Source organism: Oryctolagus cuniculus, chromosome 7, assembly GCF_051225735.1.
Source record: "Oryctolagus cuniculus isolate XC-2025 breed Fujian yellow rabbit chromosome 7, ASM5122573v1, whole genome shotgun sequence".
NCBI lineage: Eukaryota > Metazoa > Chordata > Mammalia > Lagomorpha > Leporidae > Oryctolagus > Oryctolagus cuniculus.
The window spans coordinates 101,379,531-101,391,781 of NC_142873.1; the positions used below are offsets into that span (position 1 = coordinate 101,379,531).

The 12,251-nt window shown below is 36.0% G+C and overlaps 1 protein-coding gene across 2 annotated transcripts in view; it reads left to right on the forward strand.

Moving 5' to 3' along the window:
• The window catches only part of NEGR1 (neuronal growth regulator 1), a 947,630-nt gene that overhangs the window by 818,188 nt on the left and 117,191 nt on the right, over window positions 1–12,251 (forward strand). The window contains exon 7 of one of the 2 annotated variants that reach the window (XM_070078258.2): window positions 6,819–6,860. The exons of the other annotated variant lie outside the window; for it this stretch is intronic. Coding sequence (XP_069934359.1) covers window positions 6,819–6,860 — 42 coding nt within the window. The remainder of the gene's footprint in view (window positions 1–6,818; window positions 6,861–12,251) is intronic. 2 annotated transcript variants of the gene reach the window in all.

Genomic DNA, 12,251 nt, shown 5'->3' on the forward strand with positions numbered 1-12,251 from the left:
CTTCGACATCTACAACCAATAGCCAAACATGGGCACAAAATCTTCTCCTATAAAATAAATGCAGAATCTCCTGTGCATCTGTAATGTTACAGTGAAAGTTTGGTGGTTGATGTTAATATGTGCAGTTGATGTTAATATGTAGGCTTTTCTTTCTAAACATTTGAAAATGTTTTTGTAATTTTTCAGTAATAGAAATGGTTTACTCTAAATGAAATATTTACTTTAAGGTTGAATTATATGATAATTACTGATAACAATGTAAATGTTGATAGTGCTCCAATGATTTTAAAGTCATTTTTCATCAGTTCAGTTAAAAAATAAGCTAACATCTGTTGAACCGTGGTGATTTTCAGGCAGTCACTGTGCTAAGTGATTTGTATGCATTATCTCATTTACCTTACTACAGTGGATATCATTATCTCCATTTAATAAACATACAAACTTAGAAAGGGTGAGCAACTTCTCAGTATTGGAGCTGGTATTGGATCCCAGGTAAGTCTCCTCAAGGATCTCCATTATTAAATGCTGTGTGAAACCATCTTTTAACAACAACCATGTGATAGTGACAAAAAATAACATTAATATAAAATAATGGTGCAGTATGTATGCATGCTATTATAACCTCTTAGTTTTATAGAAGAAACTGAAATCAAGAGCCTGAGTTAGAGTCCACCCCTGTGGTTACCAGATGAGATGGAATCCAAGACTTCTGACTAACAGAATTGTACTATGTGTATTTGACTGCTACCTTGGAGTGTCTGATATCAACTATAACCCCATGAAATTTTCCAAATAATGCATTTCTTTCCTGGAGGCAGAAGTGTGATTCTTACATGTCTCTCTGTGCACAAAGGCTCTGTGTTCCTGTGCTCTAAGCAGCCTGACACACTTTATGGGCTTTCTTCATAAGGAGAAAAGGAAAAGTCACCTTTTTTTTTTTTCCTTCTGTAACCAACTTAGCCTTCCGTGTTTCCATCGGCACTAACCTTGATCATTCCAGAGCAATGTCCTCTTCGTTCTCCTGTGAAAATGACATTGCTTCCACTTCACAATAGTTGGGAGTCAGAGCATTCAGATGAAACCATGGCAACCAAAAGGATTAATTTCTGTCATGTCTCTGCAACATGATCATGTTATCTCTCAACAGTATGAAAGATAACTTGCACACATCTCACGTCTCTGTTATAATAATATAAAGGTAAAATAACAACCCAGAAGCCAAATATGACTTTCGAAAAACCTGGAAATGAAAAAGTTTCATACTGGACAATTCTAATAATATACTGTATGTGCAGAGTTACAAAGCAATAATTAATACAGCCTTTGGAAAAAAACATTACAAATCACCCATTCTTTTAATTCACTGTTTACTTATTACTTTGTTTTAATAGAATTTCCTCCTGTCCTCACCAAAATTACCTTTGTTAAAGAAGTAAAATCTTGTCTTACATGATACCTCATTTTTCCACATAACCCTTGAAACTGTCTTGGTGAACTTCTCTTCACCCCTGTTTTATGTACAATTAAAAGTGTCCCTTTGCTGAGACCATTCCCTGCAGTGATGTGATGTGTGATATACAGTGATATATTTCGCCATTAACCCTGGGGTGCCACTCTGACTCGCCATATAATGAGACATGTACGAAAATCTCACTTAGGACCTTTACTATTGCTCATAAAGAGAGCTCACTTGGCACCTCATGAAGCATATTTCACTGCTTACAAGTTGATTATTAAGATGACAGAGCAGCAGTCTAATCTGATCCATCTAAAAACAATGAAGTTTTTGAATGCTGAGCAGTCTCTGGTTAAACTACTGTATTCATAAAGTAAGGTGTATAAGTCTAAAATTCTCATTTAGTTGTGTAATTCTGTTAGGACAATATCCTTGGAGCTATCTGAAGTGTTACCCCTCTATTGCATCAAGATTTACACAATAGCAAACAACTATACTTGATGTTGGCTTAGAATATGAGAACAAGATAGGAAATGTAAATCCTTTCTCCAGTGAAATTCCATTATGGTAGAAGTTTTAGGAATTAACACTGATTGGATATGCTGATTTTCCCAATAGAAACCATTCATTAATTAACTACTTTTAATAGGAAGACCTTGTTATTGGGAGAGTAGTAGTAGAGAGCTGAAATATCTCTTGTGTAGGAATGTCCCATTTAAATATATTGTAATGAAAGTGGGTAGGGTATTTCTTGTGAAAGGTGAGAGAATAGAATGCTAAGACATTCTAGCATAATATCTCTCCCATCTCTACTCCTTATTAGCTGTTTGACTATGAGCAGGGTATTTATCTGTGCTCCATTGACTCATATGTAAAGGAGGAATCAATAACATTAGCTACCTCATGGATTTGTTGGTTAGAGAAAATGAGTTAAGATGTGTAAAACATGGGGCTGGTGCTGTGGCGCAGTACGCTAAGTCTCTGCCCGCGGTGCTAGCATTCCATATGGGCACCTGGGAAAGCAGTGGAAGATGGCCCAAGTGCTTGGGCTCCTGCACCCTCATGGGAGACCTGGAAGAAGCTCCTGGTTCCTGGCTTCATATCGGCTCAGCTCCAACCATTGCAGCCATTTGGGGAGTGAACGAGTGGATGGAAGACCTCTCTCTGTGTCTCTCCCTCTCTCTGTAACTCTACCTCTTAAATAAATAAATAAAATATTTTTTAAAAAAAAGATGTGTAAAACATTTAAATCTGTGCCTGGTATACAGTAAGCATTTAATAATTTATACAATTGTAACTAGTATAATAATAATTAGTATTGTTCCATAAGCAGTTTCAGATATATTGAATCATTGATTTTGGAAAAGTACAAAGAAATCTATACCAGATTTATTCCATCTTGTCAACTTTGACTACTACCCAGACTATATTTTATAAGTAATAAAATATCATTATTTTCTTTAACTACAAAGAAAGGCCTTCATTATATTGCATTAGTAGAATCATTCTGATTTGTTCAGAGATACAAGGAGGAAAGTTTACTTTTTAATATCTTTTGTATGTGTTATAAATACTTGCTTATAATAATTTAACACCAAATTTCCATTTTAGGATTAAAAGCCATTTTTACTTCACAAAAAAAGTGAGATCTTGATCTATAAATTTATATTCTAAATTTTTACATAAATTAGAATTGTTACAAAATATTGTGGGAGTGGGTGCTATGGTTCAATGGTTTAGTCGTAGTGTGGCATGCTTGCCTCCTATATTGTGGAATCCATTCAAGTCCCTATTAGTCTACCTCTGCTCCAGCTCTCTGCTAAGGTATCTGGGAAGCAGCAAATTGTGGTTCAAGATACTCACCTGGGAAATCCAGATGAAATTCTTGGTTCCTAGCTTCAGCCTGGCCCAATCTTCACCATTGCAGGCATTTCTGGAGTGAACCAGCAGGTGGAAAATGTTTATTTCTGTCTTTCCTTGTCTCTCTGCTTCAAATAAATAAATAAATATTTTAAAGTATAATGGATTCCAGTTATCTTCCTACAATCAATATGGCTCCCAAATAATGATGCTACGGCATAATACATTAAGTATGTTTTAGCTGGAAAAAAGTCATTGTCTACATTTTAGGTGTAATTCCTTTTTATTTATGTAGTTTTAACTACACACATTGTTCTCCATATTTGCTCCTACTTGATAAAGTTAAACACTTCCTAAATTCTAACACTGTACTTTCAGATACAAATTTTCCCATTCACTCCACAATAACAAAAACTACTAATTCTCATGTGGTTATTTATATGATCTTTAATCTTCCCCAACAACACTACAAAATAGCATCTATTTTCTAAATTTGATGAATGAGGGCATTGAAGGTTGGAGAGATTCATTTACCTGCTCACTGGCATGCTATTGAATAATGGCAGAGACTAGTTTTATCTGCATCCTTTCTAACTCACCAATCTCACATCAAGGAGTTTAGCTGACTCTTCATCATTCCCCAACCTCAGCGCCAGATTTTTCTGATTTCAGCGCTTTGTTCTCACTCTAATTTCTCTTCCCTTCCTTCTTGCACTATGTTTGTGACTCCTTAGATTTTATTAATCTGAATTTCTTACTCAACCAATTTCTCTCTTCATGAATCTTATTTTATATGAAATTACTCAACTAGGTGTTCCTTTTTCTCTTTGCTTATGTGGATGAAAAAAATGTCTTGCACTAACTGTAAAGCTAAAGTCATGGAGTAGATCCTGCATGCAACATAATTTTTCATGCACTAAGTTCTTGTATTCTTTTAAAAGCCTTCCTGTGAGACAATGTAGCTTTACATAAGCAATTTAGCTCTACATAAGCAAGCACAATGAAGAGCTTGGTTCTATGGGACAGCTATTTGTTTCTGTGTTCATTGAGATGAAATTGTAGTTGTAGGCCACCCATCTTTTTCTGTGAACTTTCAAATCATCATTAGCAAAAAAAAAAAAAAAAAAGCCAGCACCATGGCTCACTTGGCTAATCCTCCGCCTATGGCGCCGGAACCCCAGGGTTCTAGTCCCCGGTGGGACACTGGATTCTGTCCCGGTTGCTCCTCTTCCAGTCCAGCTCTCTGCTGTGGCCTGGGAAGGCAGTGGAGGATGGCCCAGCTCCTTGGGCCCTGCACCCGCATGGGAGACCAGGAGGAAGCACCTGGTTCCTGGCTTCGGATCAGTGCAGCCTGCCGGCCGTAGCGGCCATTTGTGGGGTGGACCAACGGAAAAGGAAGACCTTTCTCTCTCTCTCTCTCTCTCTCTCTCTAACTCTGCCTGTCCAAAAAAAAAAAAAAAAAAAAGAGTACATTCATCATCTCAGATGTGTTAAAACCTAGGAAAGATCTTTACCAGCCCTCCTGAGACCTGGGGAGATCCCTTGACTCAGACCATCATAAACAGCCCAGGGAACCAGACTTTCAGATTGAAATACATACAAACTTTACTCCCCCAGACTTGACTCCAAAAAGGTTTTTGGAAAGGTGGACTTTATAACTCCTGCTAAACTAGAGTTTTATGAGTAAAGCCAGTAGCTAAACTAGTCTAATAGGGAAGGGATGTGAGTTCACTCTTAAATGGAATTGGAAATCACTGTTACTTTATCAGTGAAAATCCCAAAGAGAAAATTCCAGAAAAAGAGAGGAAGAACAAGTTCTCTTTTTTCTGACTTTCTCTCTTGCCTACATCTTTTGAAGGTCACCAGAACAAAGATAAGCAAAGAAGGTTTCCAGAGACAAGATCTTGCATGAGAATCTGGTAGACACACTCACTGTGTTAGGCTTTAAAAATCAGCTTCAGATTCATGCATCCTTGAGATTTCATGAGTTTTCTTACTGGTTTAAACTTTCTTATTAACTAGATTAAATAGGAGTATATTGCTTTTGTGAAATAAGTGCTAAAATTTTCTCAGGCTGCTAAAGTATTAAAAACCCTCAAAAAAAGCAATGTTTTCCTGATATTTGCTTTTCCCTCATTGAAAATTGTTCCTCTATTATGGATTGCCAGTGATGGTCTTTGACTTTGCATACTGCTACCGATATTATCACCATCATTTCACACTTAAACAGAAATGTTTCCATTAGAAAGTTAAAAAATCTTAAATAAAATATTGTATCAGGTCTCTCCAAGAAATTTATAAAATTAAAAGATAAGTTTATTTTGATGGGAAAAACATTTTGAAATTCATGTAGTTTGTCCACAATTTATTTCCCAGAAATTTTTAAAACTATCTTTGTTCAGAACTTAAAATGCCCACAGAATTTGTTAGATATCTACAAGAGTATTATTTTTATGCCAATGATGCAAATACACTTTAAGTATGCCAGGGATATAGAGAAACAATGCCTTATCAACATACAAGTATATTTTAGGTTGCTTAAAATGTGTATGTTTGTGTATGTGTGGGGTGTACAAGGGTATGTGTGTTTACTTTTTAAACAGAAGCATAAAGGCAGACACAACTTCTTCTCTAAATGGCCAAGTTTTGTAGATGTGCTTGTAAAATATGAGATTTTACCTTTAAAAAGACTTCTGGAGTACTTGACCATGATTTTTATTTTTAGTGTCTATTATGAAGCAACTGTCCATCATTGGCTTTGGGAACTGGCACCGGCTCTCTCAGAAGAAAATATTCTACTTGCATGTTTTAGTGTTTTACTAGAAGGAAACCAAGTAAATGGTAGCTTGAGAAAGCTTTTTTTTTTTTTTTTTTAATTTTACAGGTAGAGTTATAGACAGTGAGAGAGAGAGAGAGACAGAGAGAAAGGTCTTTCTTCTGTTGGTTCACTCCCCAAATGGCCGCTACCGCCAGCGCTGTGCTGATTCGAAGCCAGGAGCCAGGTGCTTCCTCCTGGTCTCCCATGCGGGTGCAAGGGCCAAGCACTTGGGCCATCCTCCACTGCCTTCCCGGGCCACAGCAGAGAGCTGGATTGGAAGAGGAACAGCCAGGACTAGAACCTGGCGCCCATATGGGATGCCGGCGCCACAAGGCGGAGGATTAACCGAGTGAGCCATGGTGCCGGCCCCTAGCTTAAGAATGCTAACAGCAGATCCTTAACTTCAGCACAGCATTACATGATGCCATAGACTAGAATGTGGAAATGACTCCCAAATGTTGGCTCAGAATACAAGATGTTACAATAACAAAAACAGTGATCAGCTGATACACAAACCTCAGAATCTGGATTTTGTTCAGTTGTTTCCATGGTCAGGGAAGCCTTCAAATCAAAAACCACCTGTGTATATGTTGCATGACTGTTGATTGTCTCATGAGTGTTTGTCTTTTATGTATGATTAATACACAAAATGTTTTTCTTTTCTTTCCTTTTCCCTTTTTGTAGAAATTATTGAGCCTACTACCTCTAGTCCTGTCACAAGTCCAGGTCAGTATCCACATACATTCACAAAGTATGTTTGGGTACTTTTTCCATTAAACAAGGCCTTCATATCATAGAGATAAACGGAGTTGATCATGGGCCGCATGCTGGCGGTGCTGCTGTAATGTCTGTTACTTGTCCTCGTCTATCTGTGATTCGTCCTCCCTTTGGATTTTGTGAGCTGACCCTTGTTGGAAGTTAACATCTTTTTTTTTTTTTTTCCATTCTATAGGGCTTATGCAGTAAATATCTGTCACATTGTAGAACAGTTGTAAGGTGATTAGCTTCTGCAATGGCATTGCAAACAGAGCTATAGAGAGTTTACAAGGTTTTCTGAGTAGCTATTAAAAAACTATTTACTTGGGCTTGGTATTACATTATTATAAAATCATTATGAAGCAGGAAGGCATTTAGTGCTCCTAAAAGGAACAATAGCTGGAGGAAAACCTATACTTCTGCTCTTGCAATATTATACTGGGAGATTTTTGGTCTCTTGAAACTGTCAAGTCAAAGGACTTATTTCACTTGTTGGGCTTTATTTCCAGAGTGTTCCTAATTCAACCACAAATTCTCAGTCTGAAAAGATAGGCCATTGCTATAAGTGTGTTTTGGAGAGTTGCTTTCAACAGTGAACATTCCTGAGTGACATGAAATCGAGATAAAAGCTATTGATATTAGAAACAATCTTTATCTTGTTATATAGGAATTTAGCAGTTCATTTTGAATGTTGGCTGCTGGCTATTTTAAGAAAAAAGTGGAAGTGCTGAAGTTGTTTAGCTTTGAAAAGTTCATAGGGATTTCTTATAACTGCTGAGTTAAAGGATTTGTTGATGCTGCCTACCCATAAAGAGGTGTAAGTTAGTTAAATAGTTGTTTCTCCTCTCATTCCAGAAATGGCACTAAATTTTAGTCTAAAACAGGATTTGCTGATTTGAGAAACTGAGTGTTTAAGAAATGAAAAAAAAATTCTATCTCAGATTGTAATCAATCAAAAATGCTTTAAATTGCTTTAGATGATTATGAATTACCCCCACCCCCAAAATGAAGCAAGTTTGAGCAAGTCTATGATTATGTATTTAAAGAATCTCATAATATAACACTTTTGAGTCAAATTATAGAATACATTTTCATAACCTCTCAAACAAGCATATTTGAGTAGTTTGTTTTAAATTATCTTATAGTTGATGCATATAACTTTCAACTATGTGATTAATAACAGTTACCTATTTTACAGATGAGTTAATATCTTCTTAAATTTGAGTGTCATATTAAAATGAGTATAATTAGAACTACCAGTAATCTGTATCTCATTTTTATTTCTTTTCTGTTTTAAAGATTTATTTTATTTATTTGGAAGGCAGAGTCACAGAGAGAGAGGGAAAGACAGAGAGATTTTCCATCTGTTTTTTCACTCCCCAAATGGCTGCAACAGATAGGACTGGGTTAGACAGAAGCTAGGAGCTGGAAGTTTCTTCTAGGTCTCCCACGTGGGTGACAGGGGATAAGATACTTGGGTCGTCTTCATCTGCCTTCCCAGGCACATTAGCAGGGAGTTGGATTGTAAAGGGAGCAGCCGGGACTCAAACCAGTGCCCATATGGGATGCAGGCACTGCAGACAATGGCTTGACCCGCTGTGCCACAATGCCAGCACCTGAATCTCATTAAAAGTTGTAAAGACCTACCAGCTCTGATTTCTAGGAATATTGATGGCCTTTACTGAATAATATAACCTCAGGTTCATATGAGATTTTAGAGTTAATCTGGTTAGTAAACCTTATTATCTCCTTTTCTCCATCAGTTTTAAAAAGAATATTAAGTAATTTCCATACTGCTATGTTGCCTAGTGATTTGAAGCAGAAATTAGCTAAGTACTTACTTTCCTTCTTAGTCTGTGGCCCTAATTATTTGATGATGCCCTTATAAATTAAAAGGATAGAGTACCATCCTTATCTAATCAAATAAAGAAAATTGAAATACAAAGAACTTTAAAAGGTAAAATATGGTGACATCCAGTAACATTGTGTTTGTTGACTTCAAATTTTTGAAAAATAGGTTTATTGAGAATAAGTATAACAAGGTTTTTTTTAAGTATTCTATCTATATCAAAACCTCTTTCAATGGTAGGAACATTTTCAAAGATATTCGTGTTTTAAAAGTAACAAAAAATTGTTTTTACTTTTAAGAATAAGAAAGGTTCATAATTCTTCCCACAGTATATAGCATACAGGTGAAAATACAAACTTTGTAGTAAACTGCCAAGGTGTGAATCACAACTCTACCTTTCAGCTGTGTCAGTTTCATCCAATTACTTAAGCTCTCTTGGACTCAGGTTGTTCCTTTGTAAAACTCAATGGAGGTGCAGTAATCATGGTACCTACCACATAGACTTATTATGAAAGTTGAATAAGTCAGTATTGATAAAATATATCTCCTGTTATATACAGATATAGAAAAAATTTCAATAACTTACATAAAGACAAAAAATGAACAATATAGTCTTTCAAGTATCCTAAGACCTAATATCTGTTGCCTGTACAATTCCCAAGCAACAGACATTATGTCCCCCAATTGATCAATTTGTTGATAAGGTAAAATGTTTTGACACTATGAAAATTGAATTCATTAGGACTGCAATTGTTCTTTTTTAAAAATTGCTGTCAGAAAAGTTGGTAAATATGTGTTGAATTGAATTGAGCAATGGGAAAACAAATGCAGCTGTAAATGAAACTCACCCTCCATTAATTGTGAATTTGTTAAAAGCCTCTAGGGAACAGTTTGGTTAGGCAGAGATTTAAAGAGTGTATGGTGATAGCAGGATTCAAACAGTGGTCTAAATGATAAACAAAAGCTTTAAAACTATGTGCAGTCTGCTGAGAGAGATACCAAGAGAAGAATTTGGCAATATATAACCCTAGGCAAAAGATCATTAAAGGCACATAGGAAAATAATTTGCTCAATGAATAACGCCAAACGTTTAAAAGTTCCAGTTGTTTTAAATAAAGCTTTTTTAAAAAAAATTATCCAAATAACAATAGTGAATGAAAGTTCTCATGAAAGTGTGCAGGAGATAGGAAATATTATCTTATCTCACAAACTAGTCCATTTGCTGCTTCTACATAAGTGGCAAAAGAGAATATAAAATAACAACACAGACCTCCTATTTCCTACTATTACTTCCCGAGAGTTAAATCAAAGATAAAGTGGATATAGTTATAAAAATATTGAACACACTGAGAATAGAATGAAGAAAGTGGATTTATATCATTTATGTGCATAAGTTTAAGAAATGGAGATCTTGAAGACATAACTTACATTTTTATATATTCCTGACAAGTTAGATTCTGTTTCAATTGAAAGGAATGAAAACTGAATTATTAATGTCATTATTCAAGAAAAGGCCACAAAATATAGCATGTAATGAGAACAAAAGAAAACTATTCTTTGGTCAGTCTCAAAGTTTTAAAGGTAAGGGGCATTTTCCTGATGAATGAGATATGCAGTGAATTTGAAAATTTAGACTACTTTTATTGTAATTGCCATGTTAACAGCATGCTACATACTGTAAGTTTTTCTGGTCTATATTCTGGGCATCAAGATAAAAAAATTACTACCATTGGGTCAATAACACCAGCATCCTATTAAATCACTTACACTATTTCCATTTAACCAAAAATAACATGCATTCTGGTGCTAACCTTTGGAGTTTATTTTAATTTTAACATTAGACTTACATTTTTTAAAGAGTGGAAAGGAGATTGAGGTTGTCTACTTGGAATAACTACTATTCCTAAAAGTATTGGTTTGCTAGAACATCCTACCTGTTCTTGAGTATGTAAAAAAAGTACATTCTGTTGAGACCTTGATCACAAATCAATGCTGACTCAATGAACAATGATGTCCTACTTCTGTTTTTATATTCTTAGTCCATAACTATCTACATCACATCAAAGTAATCATCGAGAAAGTTAAAGTTTTAGCCAAACCAGCATTCACTTAGCTTCTTATAGATTCAGAACATTAATAAATACTAATTCAGCCAACCTTTTTAGTGCAAAGGCAGATTAAAATTAAGCAGTTTATTTAATGCACCACAGATGCCCTGCCTAGCATTTGTCGTTACTTTGTCGCTAGAATTAACCTTCAGCAGACATCAACTGAAAATTATTATTCTGCAAATAATGTAACTTTTAAATTCATTCCATCGCTATTCATAATAAAAATGATCCTATGCATGTATCTTTTGGTAAATGGAGAAGTGGCTAAAATATTTTTATATAGGATAATAAACCAAAAAATTAAACACAGACCCCTCAGTTGGACTTGGAAATATTAGTATTTTAAAACATCTAATATAGGCCGGCGCCGCGGCTCACTAGGCTAATCCTCCGCCTTGCGGCGCCGGCACACCGGGTTCTAGTCCCGGTCGGGGCGCCGGATTCTGTCCCGGTTGCCCCTCTTCCAGGCCAGCCCTCTGCTGTGGCCAGGGAGTGCAGTGGAGGATGGCCCAGGTGCTTGGGCCCTGCACCCCATGGGAGACCAGGAAAAGCACCTGGCTCCTGGCTCCTGCCATCGGATCAGCGCGGTGCGCCGGCCGCGGCGGCCATTGGAGGGTGAACCAACGGCAAAGGAAGACCTTTCTCTCTGTCTCTCTCTCTCACTGTCCACTCTGCCTGTCAAAAAAAAAAAAAAAAAAAAACAAAAAAAAAAAAAAAACAAAAAAAAAACATCTAATATAAAATAAGTTACATTTACAAGAGTTTTAAATTGTTTTTAAGTCCATGAAAGAAGCCTAGTTTTATACAGGAGATGAGGAAGGAGACAAAACAATTGCTTTACCAAAGATCACTCGGCCAGGGTATGGCAAAACCAAAATTAAAATGCCAGGGCTTTGCCATCAAATATGTGTGTGATGTGCCTCACTTTAAACAACAAAAATTGTTTTCTTTTTGGAAAAATAGAGTGATGTAATGTTTGTAAAGTGACATATTGGACTTCCTCAGAAAACAGCACATCAGGAAAGGAAATTCCATTTTAAATTGAGTAAGTCTTATTTGATTCCTCTACTTATCAAATAAGTTTTCACTTTGTATGCTTACTGAGTATTATTAAAAAGGAAAATACCTTTATTTAACTTAGCCCAGGAAGCCTTCTTACCCAAGTCCTCTGAAGAATATAGTTCACTATTTAGCAAACATTTACTGAGTAACAACTATATCAAGCAGTGAGTGCAGGGAACATATGGTTATTATCCTAAATGGGTTTATAATCTACTAAGGAGACAAGCAAATGTGTAGCTAACCATTATTTAATATAATGTATTCTGTAATTTCAGCCTAAAGAAAGAAGCAGACAATTTTGCCTGGAGGAAATCTTTGCATATTTGAGCACAGTCTTCA